This window comes from Trachurus trachurus (assembly GCF_905171665.1).
Source record: "Trachurus trachurus genome assembly, chromosome: 11".
In the NCBI taxonomy this organism is placed as follows: Eukaryota; Metazoa; Chordata; class Actinopteri; order Carangiformes; family Carangidae; genus Trachurus; species Trachurus trachurus.
In genome coordinates, this window is record NC_139904.1 from 16,929,843 (window position 1) to 16,949,944 (window position 20,102).

The window sequence follows — 20,102 nt, forward strand, 5'->3', positions numbered from 1 at the left end:
CAATGGTACAGATTAAAGTGCAGGTAATGGTGCAGTGATGTCTGTAGGGTCCTGAGTGTCATTGAGGTGGATGTGGTTGGTTCAGTGAAATGAGTGTATGTGTGAGGGGATGGGGCGCAGAGGGGCAGAGTTGAGCAGGGAGACAGCCGAGGGGAAGAAGCTGTTCCTGAACCTGGATGTTTTAGTCCGGAGGCTCCTGCAGCGCCTCCCGGAGTGGTGGTCCATTATAACCCTGTCTATTATCCCTAGCTAACAAATGTTATCATAAATAGAGGCAATGACAATGACAGTCTAACCTGGTACAAGAAGTTTTGTTCGCAGTACTTGACAGTTTTTTTTTTACACAATATGAAATCTGACAATTAATACTGTAAAGTGTGCTTCATACTACCTAGAAATTATAGAATCAGCATATTTTCTTTTACCATTTATTTTCTGCTGCTGGCCACATTAAATTACGGTTTGCAGTACACTGAATATTACCAGTAGACTATTAAGCTTTATGATATATTTAGTAGTTTAAATTATAAATGTCTGGTAACTGAAGTAAACAACTTGAACAATAATACAATGAAGTCACTTTTTTAATACAATTTTCTAAATTAGCAGAAAGTGTGTGTGTTTGCTCTGAGGGTAGCCCTAACTGTGTGTGTGTATCATATTTCTTCTCCTTCATTCTCCCTTAGTGTCTCACTATCCAATCTCATCCTCTCTGTCCTTCTTGTCTTCCTCCATCCATATATCTTTCCAACGACTGTCCCTTTAAGGTGCTGTCAGCCCTGACACCTCCCCTTTAAATGCCAGCAGACACATGCAATCTGTCTCTACCTATCTACCAAATACAGGTGTGTGCACTTGCATGCGCACACATTTGTGTCCATCCCACATTAATGTGTGTGTCCCTCCGAGTACATGTATTCATGTGTTTGTTAGCCCCTTTCTACGTATGCATGTCAGGTATAATAGTAAGTGATGGGGTAGCCAGCAGCCTAAACAAGCTTTAGCTCAGGGGGGGCAGCTCTCACTATCTATCTAACTGCCTGAGAGAGAGAAAAGACAGAGAGATAGAGAAGGTAGGAGGGGGAAGGAGGTGCATAACATTTATCATTTAATAGTGGAAGAAACAACTCCGTTTGGTCTGGACCGACAGAGCTGAGCCAGCCGTATGAATGTTTGTCGGTGATGAACTCATTTAGTGAGGGATGTTTGACACCATTGGTCAGTTAAAAGTTACATCTGATCAGCTGGTAATGTGTTGGAGTTTGCCCATTGGTCTCTGCTTCTTTGTGCCAAATCATTTTTGAAAGAAAAATGAGCACTCTGTGTATAAATACTATATATTTTTGGCTAGCTATCTTAGCTAGGTGCGTCTGTAGAGGGGATTTGCACCAACAAAGGTTAGCTTGACCGTGGGCCAGCTAACATGAAGGAACCTTTGTCTTTCTCTCTGAGCAATCATTTTTACAAGTCAGTAGTGAATATCACAGAACTGTATTTGTCTTCCATTTAAGTGTTGTTAGTTGTAAGTTGGTGGTGATTTTGTCAGTTGATGTCCTAAGAATTGGATTTTAGCAGTACAGTGTAGTTGAGTGGAAAGTGGGTGGCTTTGAAGGTTATCATGTAATCTTACTGGGCTATTAATTCAATCACAATTTCATGATTCTTCTCTTGACTTACAACAGAAAACACTTAATTGGGAATTTGTTGCTATATGTAGCCTATGTGTGTGTGTAGGAAAGTGACAATCGAAAGATTAATCTGCAGTAATATATTGTAAGTATCACAATTATTCTTCTAGTTAATTTACTCTTTTGCATAACATGATATCAGATATACAGTTAATGTAACACTGCCAATCTTTTTAATAGAATATTTTAAACCCTACAACATAAATTATAGATGCTCAAAATGTTTTAAATCTGCAAAATATGTTCCTGAACAACATCATTTCACTCTGCAATTATGGATTGGGTCCTTAATGTGTGCCAGTTCATGTCAGTACAAGTCCCTGTGTGTTTGTCTTGGAACCTCTGGGGCTGACAGGGAGGTTAATCCACTATGCAACCCGAGTCGGAGTGTCTCTCCTTGGGGGTGCACATAGAGCAGCAATGGTCCCTGTCACCTCCAAAGCTCTGGGAGGAGAACCCCCCTCCTCCATGATGCACCACAAAAGGGCTTATCGTCCCTCAGCATCACAGCAGCCTCCTGGCAGATTGGAAGAAATGGATGTTTGCACTGCCGGGTGCCAATAAGTGTGACAAAAAAGTGACACAACACACACATATATGGTCTGGCACATGCATGTGAGCAGTTAGACGCAGACTGTTGACAGATGGCAAAATAAAAGGAGGGACGGCACACGCAGGCTGATGCACAGTTTTTGTATTTTATAAACACGCAGACACACTTTGGCAAGCACAGACACAAGCCGACAGACAGAACCTAACCAGCAGCACTGGATGCTACCTGCTGGAAGGAAATTGTTTTTCTCCCATTCTGACTCTCTGTCTGGTGCTGCTGAGAGTGTGTCCATGTGCATTCAAGCATACATGTATGTGGCTTGACAAGGTTTACTCTGCCTTTTTGTGAATCAATCTGTGTGGGTTCATCTTTTGTGTGTTTTTCGAGGTCATTGAATCAGAATATTTGTTCTTTGATTCAGTGTCATGATTAAAAAAAAGGTATTATAGTTTTAATCTTTTTCAATTAGCCTTATAGTAGGAATTCAGTGACACACTCGCCATCTTTTGGTGGATTAAGTGTTTTATTGAGCCTGTTGTACATTTTGGAGAGTTGGAGGCCTAACACCACTTTCTGTCTTTCAGTCACTCTTGCTCTCTCTTTCTCTCTCTCTCTCTCTCTCTCTCTCTCTCTCTCTCTCTCTCTCTCTCTCTCTCTCTCTGTGATGAATGGAGCCATTCAATGAGTGGGGTGTAAGGGTGACCTGGCCAGGGGGCCTATGCGTGTTTGTTGTTGTCTGTGCCTCTGAATTTACGTGCGTATGACTAATTTAATTGATAGCATGCCACCATGGTCAAGGACCTCCTACACACATGCAAACACACACACACGATTACACCAGCACGCTGAAATACACACTGAGTTCAGGGTAGGTAGCGAATGACTGATTTACAAGACACACCAGTGGCTATTGACCACATGTACTGTAACCTAAAAAAATGACTGTGTGTGTGTGTGTGTGTGTGTGTGTGTGTGTGTGTGTGTGTGTGTGTGTGTGTGTGTGTGTGTGTGTGTGTGTGTGTGTGTGTGTGTGTGTGTGTTGTCACTCAGGCTAGTGTTGTTAATCAATCACTCACTACAGACCCTGAACTTTGGACACGAGTAAAGGAAATAAATCTACTGGACATGAAGTGGCGGAGAGGGAAGGAGGAGAGAAGAGAGATGGCAGATTTTTTTTTGCTACTCTACTGCTTTTCATGTCATTTTAAGTATGTTGCTAACATTAAGATACAATTTTAACATTTTCTTCAGATCAAACAGATTCATGGATAACAATGAATTGTTATTTCTAATTGTAACTCAGCCGTGAAAATGGTTAAGATCACACAACCCTCCTGCCTCACATGACATGTTTTAGTGATGACTTGACCTTTAAGCAATTAAAAATGCATACAAAGAATATAACATTGGTTCTATCAAGGTCCCTCTTCCCTTGAGGTTATAAAATCCAAAATGTGTCCAAACACATTTGCTGGGCTGAATTACTTATTCCTTTATGTTTTCCACATATGGTCACTCTGATCCACTCCATTACTCACACTGCACTTCATTCTTGCTCACGCCAAGGAGGAATATCAGGGCAGAAACAGACATGTCACCATCCATATTGGCAAACTGAACTGTCAGTGGGAAAAAAATCCAATACCGACTTGAAAAATAAGATATATTTTGAATTTATTAATCATTTTTGCATCAGGGAAGAATCATGATTTTTTAGTGAATCATTTTTCATATTTCTTTTCTCTTTTTTTCTGCACACCTACTATATGACTTATGCTGTCAATGTCTTAAGGCAGTGAAAACAACTTTACAACAACTGTGTGTCAGCAGTAAGACATCTGTCCTCAGTTATTTGGCATAAAATCAGCAATTGGTCAAAGTGTATTCATGTGTGAGTGAGTACTGATCATGAATATTAACTATTTGCTCCATGATGAAACAACAGTGAAATAAGATAAGCTAGTGTTCAAGAAAGTAAATGCAAGTAAATAAGGGATTATAACCAATATAATACCAAATAAAAAGCATGTTGTTCCTCAAGTATCCTCATTCTACTTGAGCTTACATGAACACTTCTCTAAAGGTATGTAAAACCGTTCTAGACAGTTTGACCAAAGACCAACTCAAATGGCATTATAACAAATGAATACATTATTGTATTATAACAATAAATAAAGCTTGTGAAAAAATGGATTTGACATAACTTACTAGCATGACTCATTGGTTATTAGACTGCTCCTCCCTCACACACACATAGCATAATATACTTTGTCTATCTCATCATCTCCTGTCTGTGTAGTGAATGTGACCAATGCATTGTGTTGTTTTTTGATGTATTATATTTCTTTTGTCACATCTTTGCAAAGTTCACCATTTTGTCTGAAGAGTCTCTAGAGAAGTCGATGTTTGCTGCTCTCAGTTAAAACAAAAGATATAATTCTAACAGTGGTTGATTTGTGGTCTGAGGAGAAAGCCAAGCAGAGAAAAGAGTCTGAATTGTGGGGCATTATTGGTTTATACGGAGGAAGCTACTCGCCTCATGGGGAAGAAAAAGGTGGAAAGAAAGTAAATGGCCAGGAAATTGACACAGTTCCCCATCTCCCAGTAGAACGAGTCAGGGAGGAAGAGAGGAAGGGAGGCAAGGGAGGTGAGGAATGGAAAAGATAGATGGAGGAACATGGAGACAGACTGCATGAGGAGGAGGTTCACAACATTTTGGTTTGTGAGGTCAGGCCTTGGGTCAGTGTCAACTCAATAAAATACACGCACACATACAGAGACAGACACACACTCTCTCTCTCTCACAACCAACACACTCCCTCCAAGCTCACACAGAAACACGCCCAGTCGTCTCTCTGGGCTGCTACTTTGGTGGTTTGGGACTGGTAGCTACACATACTGACATTGGACGAGGGAAAATAAACAGCCTTTAACTTACAGCCTGAGCTCCCTTCGCCTTCACCTCTAATAATGTAGACTGATGTCCTACAGTATTTGTGTTCTAGTCAATGAGTACTTTAGCCTTAATTTGGATGACATCCGCTCAATCTAAGTTGTTAAGAAGTATGTAGTAAAGACATGTTTGGTGAGGTACTAAACCACTATGTGTATTGTGTGACTGTTGTGTTTTCTGTGGGGTGAGCTTCAGCCATGCATTTGACAAACTGTTTCTCTTCTCTTCCATAGTCAAATAGATTACTGTGGATGTGAGGACATGTTGACTCAACCTTACAGTGAATAAAAGCTGATCCCAGATTTAATGCATACATCTATTTGTGTTTCGGTGAAGCTGCTGAAGTGAGCATTTAGTAGTTACCGTCATGGTTTTAACAAGCCCACAGGGAATAATAGAAGCATACAGTACCTGCATAAAGTATAGTTAGATCAATGTGTGTGCTTGTATACACATGCTTTTTTTTTAAATGCAAGGATCAGTCTCACCATTAATCATTCATTTATATACAGTGCATCAAGTGTGCTACCAATCGCACAAGTCAATCACACAAGTGCACAGTAGCCTAAATGTAAATCGCTATTTTTTTTTTTTTTTTTTTAAAGCTGGTCAAGAGTAATTATTTTAAACATTAGTACAGTATACAAATACATTTCAGGTGCAGGTATGCATTCACATTCATTCATTTATTCATTCAGACATCTCATTAATGTCCAGTCGAAGCATACTGGGACACACGTGTTGCCAAAACATGTCAAGTGGTGCCCACATCTCGCTGGCATCAGGGGGCCAAACAGGGGGCGGAAGGGACAAAAATAGGAGCATTGGTGTGAAGAGATGCTGCTTGCTGCTGAACATCTATAGCTGCTGCTGGTGTGAGGTTCCACATAGAGAACAGGAGTGGCTGTTTTGATGCAAGCCGTTCACCGCTGGTGCGTGTTGCTCTTAAAACCAAGTGTTTGTTCCTTCACATTAATGACTGATATGATTAAATGATGCTGTTCACATCAGATCTGATTTTATCTGGGAAATTGTTTTTAACACTGCACCAAACCTAAACTGTGAACTACTTGTGTCACTCTGTCTGTTCCTCTTCATTTAATTTTAATATTTTTTATTCAACTTTGCAGTTTATCTCATCACCCCTGTCTCTCTTTAATGGCAGTAATAATAATGAAAAATCTCTCCTCCCTGTTGGCAATAAAGAGACCATCATGCAAGTGGAGAGAAGAAGAAACGGAGAGAGGGGGTCTGAGAATCACATTAGCCAGACTGCATGGCGTGTTTTTTTTCCTTTTTTTGTGGATAAAAAGAGAATAGTGTGTCTCTCTATGTTTGTGTGTGTGGGAAACCACTCTGTTGATATTAGGTAGTTCTTCATTCACTGGCTAATGTGATTTCACTTTATATACGACACACACACACACACACACACACACACACACACACACACACACACACACACACACACACACACACACACACACACACACACACACACACACACACACACACACACACACACACACACACACACACACACACACATACAAACAGCACACACATGTACACAAACACTCCCACAGACGTAGAACTTGAATGTCAAACACCTTTAGCTCCACCTGTCTTTCTTCCTGTAAAAAGATTCTTGGTTTTACCTCATAAAGCTGAAAAAACACACAAGTGCGTGTGTGTTCATGCGTGTGTGTGTGTGCAAGCATTTCACACTGGACAATGGAGAGAAAGAAGTTTATTTACATTTTCTTATCAAGGTGCTCTGTACAATGCCGTGAATACACATTCTGTCTCAATGACACTGTCTTTTCACTAGTGAATACATATTAGAGCAACACATCTGGCTGAGCTGAAATGTGGCAGAGTTACAACATGCAGCCAGAAATATCTTGAGTAAAGCTGATGCAAATGTGTCAGTGTGCTGCCAAACTGTAAAGTTTTGAAAGCCCAGAAGTGCAACTATGGTTAAAACATCTAAAAAGGGGTTGAAAGAAGATGAATAATGTGTAATGGTTATATTAGCAGGTGGCAATGAGGCAGGCTTCAGTCTTTGGCAAACTCAGCAGTAATGGCAGCCAATGTGAAACAGAAATTAGCCACTTCTCTCACAATAAAGCACTGGGAAGCAATTTCACCACTCATGATCATACAGACGGTGCAAGATGCTCTTGTAACCTTGAATTATATATGTGAGCGAGTGAGCTGTGAGGGATTGCATTAGTTTGCCAGGTTCAACAAATGTCATGCATTGATGTTTCAGTACTATAGCTGCTTTAAATCTTGTCATGCCAAATGCGCAGCACCCATTTTTTTTGCATGCTGACCAACTATGCTTACATGCACATCATGCTAACATGTCTGTTGTATGTTTGCTTTAAGATAGGAAAGCTTGTACACACAGATGACAGAAGGGATGAGGTCAAGAGGGGCAGTGAAACAATTCAAAGGAGAGAGCTAATAATTAAAGGATAAAGGCAGGGGAAGTGAAACAGGTTGAGATGAGAAGAGAGAGTGACCAGAAAAAAAGGAAGGCAGCAGTGACAGAATTACAGATAAGCTATAGATTAGGAAGTCAGTGAGAGATTAAAGACATGGTTGGGGGCTTTTGGGAAAGTGGCCACCATTGGGGCTTTGAGTGGTATTGGACGAGATGAGACAGAACAAAGAAAAGTAAATCGGTCGAGAAACAAGACTTAAGATATGAGGATGATTCAAGTGAAAGAGACAGAGGAAGCTCACAACCAGGGAAGGCAATTTGACATGAGAGATGGGAGCACACAAGAAGGGGGTGAAGCAGAGTTTGGATGAACAGTAAAGTGAATGGACAGAATAATTAGAGGATGTGCATGTACAGTGGGGAGCAAATTCAAGTTAACAACTGGACAAAAGCAGGAGGAGGGAGGGGAGACGGGAATCAAGGGAGCACAGATGGAGAGACACAGATGAGGAGAGGTTTGAAGAGGGCAGACAATGAATAGGGTAAACAAAATAAAGAAGGGGATGTAGAGATGAAAAGAGGAGAGGGGAGGTGATATACCAGGTCCTTAAAGGCAAGGTAGGAGGGGGAGGAGGAAGGTGAATGAAGGGTTTAGAAGGAAGAATAGAGGGCTTGGAGAGAGCAGGTTTTTAAAGAAACTGTGGTTGTTTTCGCTGATAGGAAACTTAATAAATTAAAATGTGCAGACAGAATGAAAGATGAGAGGACAGACTGAATCAAGAGATGAGTGCAAGAATACAGATGTTACTGCATGATGTGAATGGGAAATATTTTGGAAGCTTTTTATAATAACTGGAGGTGCACGTTCAAAGATCCCCTCATTTGTGAAATGTAGAGGTCACGGACTCCATTTCTCTTGCTGCAAAACACTCGCTAACATCAGGCTTTTCTTATCATTGTGAGAGGGTTGAAACTGGTTCATTGGACTCTGCAGGAGTTACCGCTCTAATCAGCGGTGATGTAAACATGACACCCAAGTGAATAAGCTGATTTTTTTTTGTCATCTTTCAGAGCACAAACACAGTAAACAGACCTGTCCGCCGCCCAGCGTGGTGCCGGGAAATCAGAACCAGAGAGGCCACATCTTCTGCTGCAGGCCAAGACAAAATTTTAAAAACATAACTCAATCAGCGCCTGCCATGGAGGCTCCCACACTTAAAAAGAAAACCAACCGGCGGCACATCCATTTTACCAGTCTGCACGGCAGCTACCAGCTCACTGCGTGAATCTGTGAAGATATTCCCTCCCCTGTGTCTGTGTCTGTCTGTGTCTCTGCTCTGAAACTGCATGCGATGACGTTGCTCCCCGCAGTTGTGTGTCTGTGTCCTAGTGCGAGCAAAAAGGCAAATTTGTCTGGCTGTGTGAAAGGAGGCAGTCACCAGCAGCTTCACCCACACTTTAAAAAATTTGGTTTAAAAAATGTAGACATTACTCCTACTTTTTTTTTTTTTTTTTTTTTACTTCTGGGTTCTGAGAACAGTGAATACTTGGTCTCCAGTGTCACATATTTTCTGACTCAAGTGTCTTTTGTATTTGTATGAAAGGCAGGAAGAGCAGTGGAGGGATAAGAAGAAATGTCAGTAAAGCAGACACAGTTCTGGATCAATTAGGGGAAGCTACATAATGATTAGCTATTGAATTGGTTCCAGAAAAATGAATAAGATGACACATAAAAACTGAAAGTTACAATGAAATGTATGTTCACTGATGTTGAAATGTATTAAAAACTTCACTTGACTTGAAGTAAATGTTGGCAGAGAAGAGAGGTGAAAAAAGAAAGGATCAAAGATGAAGAGGATTAAGGGAAATTAAGGGACACAGGTGAAAAGGAAAAGATGCGAGACAAAAGAGAGTAAGGAAGAAGTTCAAAGAAAAAGGTTAGCATGCACCGCAGGTAAAGGGGAAAGGTGGAGGGATGAGAAGAAGCAAAGAGGAGAGAGGAGGAAGAAGTGAGATTTAGGTGGATCAATGGAGAAGGAGAGCAGAGAGGAAAATAGAGAAAGTGGGGAGGAGGTGTGTAAGGATGGTGGAAGTAAAGAGGGAAGAAAAGGAGTCGGACAGCCTAATGCTGGAGGAAAGGATGGCACAGAGTGGATTGAGGGAAAAGGAAGAAAAGGAGGAGAGATGAAAGAGAAAGGGAGGGAAAGGACGGAAGGAGGGAGGTGAAATAAAAGGAAGAGTGGTAGCTGCAGGATAAGAAAAAAATGTGTCGCAGTGGCACTGAGAAGGTTTGGCTCTTTTCCACACCTGAAAAAGAAGCTGGCCTCCCGTTCCCCCCGCTCCCCTCCTCAGTTAATTCAAGGAGTCTAAAAGCTGACGGCACACCTGGTACAGCTGATGGGGGGAGCTTCTTTTCAGAGGAAACAGCCAAACCTGTGGAGTGCAGATTAAAGGCTGTGCTGCTGTACTACTTGACTTATGTTTAATTGTCTGCCTGTGTGTATACAAACCCATTTTGGTATTACTGATTAGCTGACCATGGCTCACTTTTTTGTTGCTACACTTTGATCTTGGGGCTTGATTTATTTAAAAGCCTCTATTGACTTGTGTTTTTTATTTATTTTATTTTTTTAATATAATGGAGGGTTGTTTGTGTTCTGCCTCAGAGGCTTTATTCCAGATAGGGCCACTGGTAAGAGCAAACATCTGAGATAGTGTAATCAGACTGGCAAATTCTAAATAGGAAAAGAAATTACTAAAAGTCACTGTGCATGTCTCATGTAATGAGAAGTTGAAGCCCATTTTCATTTTGTTGAACTTTTGTTGAAACAGACATACACATCGATATTCGATATTTTGTTGTATTACGTTTTTTCACCAAAGCAGGAAGCAAGAACTTAAACATACTCTGTGTTGTAAGTACATGTCAAATGTAAACAATGTAACCAATAGAAATTTGAGACAAGACCTGTTACAAATATATTTTACACTCTTCTCAGCACAAGACGCTTGTTCATCCTCTCTGTTTTTGATGAATGTGCCTGTGTTTTTATTGATTGATTGATACTTTATTGATCCCATTGCTGGGAAATTACAGTACAGTACAGAAATTACACAGTACTGTATGTAAATGTCTTTGTTGTTGTAGGTGAACAAACTGTAAGGCCTTTTATGTACAGTAATCACCAATGGGATATGTGGGGGCTGTTTCTCCTGAATATTCAACATGTCTGGTAATTAGTTGTTAATGTCAACATGTTCTCTGTGTTCACACAGGCTGACAGGCTTCCAGGTCCCTCCCCCGGTCACCAGTACAGGAAACGTCTTCTCCTTGAGGTTGACCAGTGACTTTGCTGTCTCAGCACATGGCTTCAAACTCAACTATGAAGGTCAGAAAATGTTTGTATGTATTTGTATTTGTGTGTCAAGGTGGGTTTGTGAGGTTGTGCCTCAGTGCTGACCTCTGTAGTTCAGAAAAAAGAACAATGAATTTAGAAACCTATTTAAAAATCTGTTGTGTACATTTTCTGAGCTCCCACAGAGCTGCAGGTGTCAACCAGGTCATTCCAACAAATGAAACTTTGGTTGACCATTTGTTTTATGTTTATATATAACACGTTTTAATAATAAACCTGTTATATGCCCTCTTTCCTTTAAGGTGTTTAAACGTTTTAAGTGAGAATGATGTAGGGAGATGGTTCCAGAGGGAACTTGGCCCACTCCAAGGGTAGTTCAAGCACCTCCTTTCACCCTCTCCCTTTAGGGCCTGAGTAAACAGCATGGTACCGTTTTCACAGATGAAAGAAGAGATATGAGTGGTTGAAGTGATGTTTAAAATTAGAACTCAGTATGTATCAGCACCATGTCCTGTGTGCATTAAAGATTTCAGATTAGATTTAGATTAGAGAAACTTTGATGTCCTCAACGAGGCAGTTAGTTCCAGAGAATAAAACACGGGAGAATAAAACTGTCTACCGGAGGCACACACACGACACCGAGCAAACTGGCTAAACAAATACATACACGTTTATCTTGTTCCCTGCTTCACCACAGCATGTCTTTTGGATGTCATCACCTGACAAAATAACAATGCTGCTTGACTCGCACGTACAGTACATACTGTGTCATTTCAAATAACATACTAAGACATGAAGTAAGGCAGCAGACGATATACATTAAACAAAAGGTTTTACCAAGTCATTATATATGCATAATAATCATAAATTAATGTGACATGTCATACACTCAGTTGCAGTGTACATAAAATTTGCAGAGGTACACAGATGGTGTATAGTATAGTGATCATGTAGTCCTGTGTCCTGCTGGGGATATTAATACTAAATGTGGATTATGGCTTGTTACAGAATGTACTTTAACCAAGATAGCATGCGTGGTGGGATCTCCAAGAAACTTAAACTTTAAATAGATGTTGAGGAAAGAGTTGTAATATAAAGACATGCATATTTTAAAACATTATTCTGAATTAGGTGTCGGTCATCCAGGTCCATATTCACAGTGGGGAGTGATCCCTCTAAAGAAATGTTATCTGTATTCAGGCTTTTATTCTTCAAAAGATGTGGTCTGTGGTTGGAATGGAAACTTGCAGATTATTCCAGACATCTGCTTTGCACTGTTTAAGACTGCAGTGGAAATGGGAGGGACTGAATCTGTCACAGTGCTCCATCACTGTTGAACTTTACAGATAGGCTAAATAATAGCCAAATCAGTGCAGTGTGCACTATTTATCATATGGGTTGTTACGCCATATGTTGTTTGTGGATTTGCAGACATTTTGTAGGGTGGTGTGTGCCTCGGGAAATGTCAGAGATTATTTATTGCAAGGCGAGGTGACACAATCCTCTTTCCCAGAGGACACTTTGACATGATGTAGTAGGGAAAGCATAGGTGTAAATAATAAAATTATTAGAGTCTGATTTTGATTTAGCTGCTACAGTTTCAAGGTTCTGGTGTTGTGTGTGCTGGCTCACTGACACCCTGTCATGGATTACTGGCTGCGTGGAACAAACCGGAGCCACCTGCGCTTTCTGTGCTCGAATGACACAGGGCGTCTTAAAGCTGCTGTAAAGTTTCATGTAAATTGAATGTTTATTTGTAAACATTTGTTCAGTAACTTGCAGATGGTAACTTGTTTACATTAGAATGCATGCACGCATGCATGCACACACACTCTCACACACACCTGTTGTTCTAGATCGCCGCCGGGACATTACATGCACAGACTTGCAATCATTTTCTGTTGACTGAACCCCTAGTCATGATTTGCCTAACACTAATATTAACCACTGCTATATGGCTTTTGTCCCCCATTCACTGGTGACACACACACATACAAAGCGTCTGTCTCATCTCATTTCTGCTGAAACTGATACACTGTGCATGTGTTTGTGTGTCTTTCTGCCTCCATCTGCAGGCCTTTGTGTTTGTGTGTATGGAGGTTGTTTAGTTGGTGGGTGTTCATCTTGTTGATGTGTGTGTGGTGTGCAGCATAATGACAGTATCACTGATTGCAAAGTGCCTTGGTTAAGTCAGCACACATGCTGTGTCTGGGTTATATGTGTGTCTGTGCCTGTTTGTGCTACTTGTATGTCCAAGCAGTTGTCCCAGATTTATTCACTGGCACAAGCTTCTACTTGCTACTTGGCCCATGTGTGTTTGTGTGTGTGTGTGTGGCACAGAAAGAGTTTGCTCTCAGTGAGAGCTTCCAGGGGACTTATCTGAAGAGCCCCTGCTGCTGATACATTCAGCTGTTTGACTTACTCTCTGTGTGTGTCAGAGAGGGGGAGTCAGTGAGACAGAGGCACACCATACATGGCATTTGCAAAAAGGCAACATTATGCTGATGATCTGTCTTTTCGTATTCCGCATCTCATACTATCCACAACATGCAGGCTGTAAATTTTTACAACAAGGAGGAGATTTTCTCGAAAGGAAGGAATGATCCACCGTGGTTTTGGACCATTTTTGGTCAGCCTTAGTCCATGTAATCCTTGTGCCTGATCTGCTTTTGGAGACATTTATGGTTTTAGATTTTGGCACACATTTCATCAGAAATGTGTGTGTGTATTAAATACTATAAGGAATGTGTGAATAAGAAAAACCTGCTCATCATTCTTGGTGGTGATATGTCTGCACACAACTCAGTCTTGAGCTCGAAAGTTAGTTTGTGACTGGTGTTAATGGGTCCAACATCACATATCATCAATAATGTCATTAATAGTCAGGGGGCTTAGCAGAATTACCGTTACGGAGCGGATAAAAGCGTAAAAATTTGTATGATGTTTCTTTATAGTCTAACAAATAATTTTAGCCTAGGAGCCCTGAAAAAAAATTCTGTAAAATATCATATTACAAAATCATCATTATCAATGAAATATTTCCAAAACACCTGCTATTTTTAAGCCTCTAAGCATCATAAAATGATTTAAAAAAATCTAAGAATACTCACACAAAATGTGGGTACATTACAAATGTGTGTGTGTGTGTGTGCTGCATATGTGTGTTTATTACATACAGTATATGTGTGTATATTGCATAGTTTTAGCTTTATATTAAAAGCGAGAAAGAAAATAAAATCTTTTTTTCCCCCTCATCAATCTACACCCAGTACCCCTTAATGACAGCACAAACCCAGCATTTTAGAAATGTTTGCAATTTAATAAAAATAGAAAAAATTAAATATCACCTGATCATATAGACCCTTTTCTGCAATGCTCGTGTATGCCATTCAGGAGCTGTCAACTTATTTTATTCATCTTTGAGCCTAACTGTATTGAAATAAATAGTTTGGACATGATTTGAAAGACACACCTCAATAAGATACAGCTAATACAGCTCATTTACATATCTGAGCAAAGTGAGATCCATGAGGTCAAAGGAACTGCCCCAAGAGCTCAATTGTAGCAAGGCATAGATCTGGACAAGGCTACAAAAAGAAATTTGATAATCCTTCAATTTTCAGGCTGCTAATTATGGGTGGCATGATGGTGCAGTGGTTAGCACTGTTGCCTCACAGCAAGGGGGGTTCTGGGTTCGAACCCACCGGCTGGGGCCCTCCTCTCGTCAGTGAAGTGAGAGGCTCCTGCTCACCCGTTACCCTAGTGCAGGATAAGCGGTGGTCAGTGAATGACATATGAAAGGTTTGAATTTGCAAACAACCACCTAAAGGTTGTGAGTAACTCTACACAGCCTTTCATGTGTGTAACACTGTGGAGTGAGCTTTCATTGGTCCACTCTGCTGTATAGCCCAGATTGGTGGAGGCTTGGTGGAGGCTGCAGCAATGGCTCATCTTCTGAGCCATCTTCTGTAACTTTCTCCCCTCTCCCAAAAGGATCTCTGGAGCTCAGCTTTTTTGTTTGTTTTTGGGGTTCTTTGTTACCTTTCTAACCAACTCTAACCAACTCTCACCAACTCTGCCAAGTGTTCAGTTTGGCTGGATGGCCAGCTCTACGAAGAGTCCTGGTTGACCCAAACCTTTGATGGAGGCCACTATGCTCTTAGAAACAATAAGTGCAGCAGGTCTTATTTTGTAGCCTTGTCCAGATCTGTGTCCTGCTACAATTATGTCTCTGTATTTACCGCAGATTCATCTGTGCAGTTGCAACTGTCAAGAGTTACAAGATCTTTGAAATCATCCAACAAAGGATTGCCCATTCTAGTAATAGATTATCAATTTACGACGTTCATTAACTTAATTTAATTTATAATAATTTATAATAACTTTGGAATGATAAGTCTCCAGTGCCTCTCTACCCCTTCCAGATGCTTTTGCATCTTTGCACAATTAATCCATAATGATACTGTAATGCATGTTTTATACACATCATTTGAAAGGTTACTGGTCAGTGCACAAATTAAAAGCAGATTCAGGTTATACAATGGCCTATAATGAGCGAATTAGCTACCATCAATTTCTTCTTAAGACTTCAGAAAAATGACATTTTTCATCATATAATTTGATCAAGAGAATATGGTTCTTTTTATGGATATTTCAAATAAATTCTGGTGGGCTCCTAGGCTAAAATCATATAGTAGGTACTGACGTAGCCTCGTGCCAAATTTCACGCTTTTATCCGCTCCGTATCGGTAAGCCCAAAAAAGGGTGCTAAGCCCCCTGACTATAAGTTTAAAGTTTCGAGATGCAGATGGTGTGGATGGAAATGGAGTCAAAGCATCTAGACTCCTCCTCCAACGTGCAACGTCATTGTTGGTCCTGCAGTACCTGTTTATATCACAAAGAAAAAAACATGATTAAAGCAAATTGATGAATTACCCTTCATCCATGTAAACAAAACACTTCCACAAATACAAGGCGGCACAAGGTGGAATTAATTGATTTGTGCAGAATCAGACATGATTCTGTCTGTTGTAACAGATTTGCTGTGTGAACCCAGATGAAACCCCAGCTTTACAAATAGATGTGTGCTCCTGCCCTCACCCCCATTCCTGAGCTCTGGACAGAGATTCAAAGAAAGACATTTGGAGCCTTTTACAGCTTGACTGGGCTTACTTGTAGGAGGAGGATGAGGAGCTAAGAAATTTGAAAGGAGCTCAGAGAAGAACCACTGGACTTTCACGCTGAAATTAGCCCAGCCCCAGACTGTTTGGGCATCTGAGGAGGAATCCTCCAGGACTTCTTTCTGTCCCAGGTACATCAAACTATAAGAGACCCTGGGGCAGAGTCAGAAGATGCTGGAGGGCGTTTATATCCCACCTGGCCTTGGAACGCCTGGGGACTCGCCTCAGGAGCCCCGAAGAAACTTAAGGATGTTAATGTGTCGACAGAGGTGTGGACTGGTTTGCTTATTCTGCTGCTACTGCAGTTTATGGAAAATGGATGAATGGATATGAATGAATAGGTGGATGTATTAACATACCGTGGGATGCATGATAGATGTAGAGGTGTAGTGGTACCGTATGCATTGTATCCTTGTTCTGAAGCAGAGTATCTATTAAAAAAAGGTAATTCATTGATCGCGTGGCAGGAATTTGACAGGGTGATTGGCGGGGCAGAGGTACAACGGTGTTGCCCCATCCCTTTCAGCCTGTCTGCTTGATAGTGGGATACACTTTGATGTGATTGTTGGACTCCTTGAACATTTCTTCCTAACCCTCTGAAGACTGTCAGGTCATAACTAATTCATGCACCAGCACATGCCATACAGTGTGAATGTGTGTGCGTGTGTGTGAAACAGAGAGAAAGAGAGTGATGTATTATTTAGCATGATGTCGGAGGCAGTTTGATATTGTGCTGATGAGACGGAATCACAGATTATCACAGCACTTAGACACACACACACACACACACACGGTTCTTTCTCAACATGATTATTATTGAATAATTATTCTTTTTGTTTCTTCTGACTCCTCCTCCCACTCTTCTGTCTTTTTCTTCTCCACCTTCTCCTTGTTCATCTCTCACTTTTGCTTTTCTTTGATTTGGCGTTTCATTGTTTGTGTGATAAAGTTGAGTTAGTTGAGTTAAAATTGTATCAAACAGAAAAATAAGAATACAGTTGTCTTACTTATTGTTAGGTCACCTGTTTGAATGACAAGATCCAAATGGTTCAAGTTAAATGCAGTCTTGAGGAAATCATGTTGTAGGTGAGTTGCCTCCCTAATTTAAGGTCAGTAGTGAAACTTATAGGTTTTACTGTATGAAAAAGCACATTGGAGTCATCTAACAGGCCCAAGCTCATTTGAATACAGCCTGGGAAATTTGCCCACTTTGCAGTATGTGGTAATAAAAAGACACATTACTAATGGACACACACTATGAGGCATCAAACTGTGTTAACCTCAAACAAAAATGTGCATTGCCCACATTCATACAATATACATTCAGACACACCCATGTGTCCAGAGGCACAGTCATGCCAAGGAACGCAAACAGACATGGACATGTGTGCGCTACACACACAGACACATAGCTCCCAGATGTAATAATTTTCTCCAGAACATGGACCACAGAACATGTTCCACATCCTAGAACATCCCGCCATGTGACTAACAAGTCAGCAGAGATTTCACTTCACGCCCACCCATTCCCAGCCTCCATTCTCCGCTGCTGCTTATCCACTGCTTCTCTACACTCACAATAGCACTGTTGTATGTTTTTCTCCGTTCCTAAGATGTGACAGTAATACACTTTCTCATTTACCTTTGTTTACTCTTCACAGTGAGAGTGTACATAGTGCCCCAAGAGAGGGTATAAACAAAGACCAATAAAATACAGGGTGAGGAAGGAACCACATTCAGTGGGAAATGGTTAAAGGTGTAAAACACACACAACGATTTTTTGTTATTATGTTAGAGTACAAGAGCAGGAACAACAGGTTTCCTCATAACGCATGGTTTTATTTCAAGTAATGGAAGTCATTTAAGAAAAAGTTTTTTCTGTAGTCTTTGCATTCCCAAGGAATTGGAGGTATAAATTCTGATTGAGTTAAAATTTACTGAAATGAAATTACCTGCTCGCTGGCTTCTCTATACAGTATGTGTCCTTCTGTCCTGAACTTACTCCTCTATGGTCTTGGTATAAATAATTTAGAACCTCTAAAAGGGAGCGAGTTAAAATACTCACTTGGGGGTCACCATGCACTATTGATAAAATTATATTTGTGTGTATAAATCTCCAGTCAACTATAGCTTCGATAAAAAACTTCACAACAGGGGATAACAGTTGTCCGACCAGCTTATTATGTTTACTGGCCAGGTCATTCTTGTTACTCTTATATTACACTCAGGTGACACTATAGAAATCCAGTGATTTTCAGATTTTAGAGCATGTGCTGCATTTGATGAAAGCAATTCAGTCTGAAATTCAAAGTTTAAAAAAAGACTATAGACAAACTTTTCAAAGATCTCGTTGAGAATGAACTTGAGAGTAAACAAAAAGAGATTTCAGTCAGTTAAAAGCCTCAAGAAACACAGATTACACACACATTAATATATCTTAGCCTGAGCATCTAAAATAGACAAATGCTGTATACAGAATGATGTACTTTTTTTTGCTCTTGACTGTCTTCTTCGCTGGTTTTATATGATATAAATGAAACCGTCAAATAACAGCAGCAACAGCATAATAGTGGCCCTGCTGAAATATGAACTCCATAGGAAATAAAGGAGATTCATGAAATAAATGGTTCTGTATTGGATTAAAATCACACAAACACAGACACATAATATTATGATCTTTAAAATTGTATTGTGCCTCAATGTTTTTTTATTTCTAAAGCAAAAGGTTTAAAAGAAAACTTCAAATCAATGGCAAAGGGGCATCGAGTGGCGCAGGAAGTTGAGTAGGTGCCCCGTGTACAGTATAGAGGCTACAGTCCTTGCTGCAGGCGGCCCCGGTTCGAATCCTGCATAGGGCAGCCCTTTGCATGTCATTCCCCCTCTCACTGCCACCCCATTTCCTGTCTATCTCAACTGTTCTAGGTGTGAAAAGCCAAAAAAATATACTTAAAAAAAAATCAAATGCAACTAACAGTGTGATTTGGTGTCCTTTTTACTTATTTATTTGCTTATCTTGATAATTTGTATTCGTGTAACACTGAGCTGTTTTACTCAACATGTACTTGAGAAATTTTGGATGAAAAGTTGATTAACAAAACTAAAAAAGGGCCAGTTTTACTGAATGGCAAATATGGACGGTTGCCTATGAAGTCATTGCTCCCAGTGGCTCTCTAAAAAATGTGGACAGCAACCACTTTGGTTCTCTGTTGACAAAATGAAACCAATGATGATGCAGAAGCATTAAAGCAGAAGTAAGCGATCCGGTCGTTTTGGCTAATGCTGCGTTCCAGGCAGGCTTTTGAAACCGTAAATTACAGCTTCAAGTCACAACTTACGATTTTGTAGCGTTCCAGGCAACCCACTCGTGTTTTTCCGACCTGTTTTACCGGTGAAAGTCACTATAACGGCCACTCGTAACTTCCGACCCGTGAACTCGTACCAGATCGAACTGGTACGACTTCACAGGGCGGAAAAACACGAGTTACGGGTTGCCTTGAACGCACCATAACAGTCCTCATCCCTACGTCACCACATTCACGCGCATCCCTTGGCTGCACACACAGCCCTGCATGCTGTTCTTTCTCCTCATTGGATAAAAACTGTAGGATACAAGAAAAGTTTTCTCCTCGGCTCAGAGCAGAGCAGAGTGACTGACAGACCCGTGTTTCGGTCCAAACACTCTATGTAAGTGATTGCTGTCGGAAGATATAACTATTTAAGACTTATATTAACACAAATATATCGTTTACTTCTGCTTTAAGGAGGTGAAGCTTTAGTTTAAACAGAGCTTAATGACTTTGCACATTAGACTTTAGTATAAAATCAACATCTTTTTGTGAGAAAGGTGTCCTGTCCTCTATTGCAGCAGTAATATTTCAGGCTTGATAAGTCTTCGGCAGTCAGAGCTGAGATCTCAGGGG

General features: G+C 40.6%; 1 protein-coding gene across 1 annotated transcript in view; it reads left to right on the top strand.

The window, feature by feature from the left end:
- Nucleotides 1–20,102, top strand: part of csmd3b (CUB and Sushi multiple domains 3b) — a gene marked incomplete at both ends in the record, with an annotated part of 321,253 nt that overhangs the window by 94,803 nt on the left and 206,348 nt on the right. Inside the window, one exon of the mRNA XM_083981903.1 lies at nucleotides 10,923–11,035. Coding sequence (XP_083838029.1) covers nucleotides 10,923–11,035 — 113 coding nt within the window. The remainder of the gene's footprint in view (nucleotides 1–10,922; nucleotides 11,036–20,102) is intronic.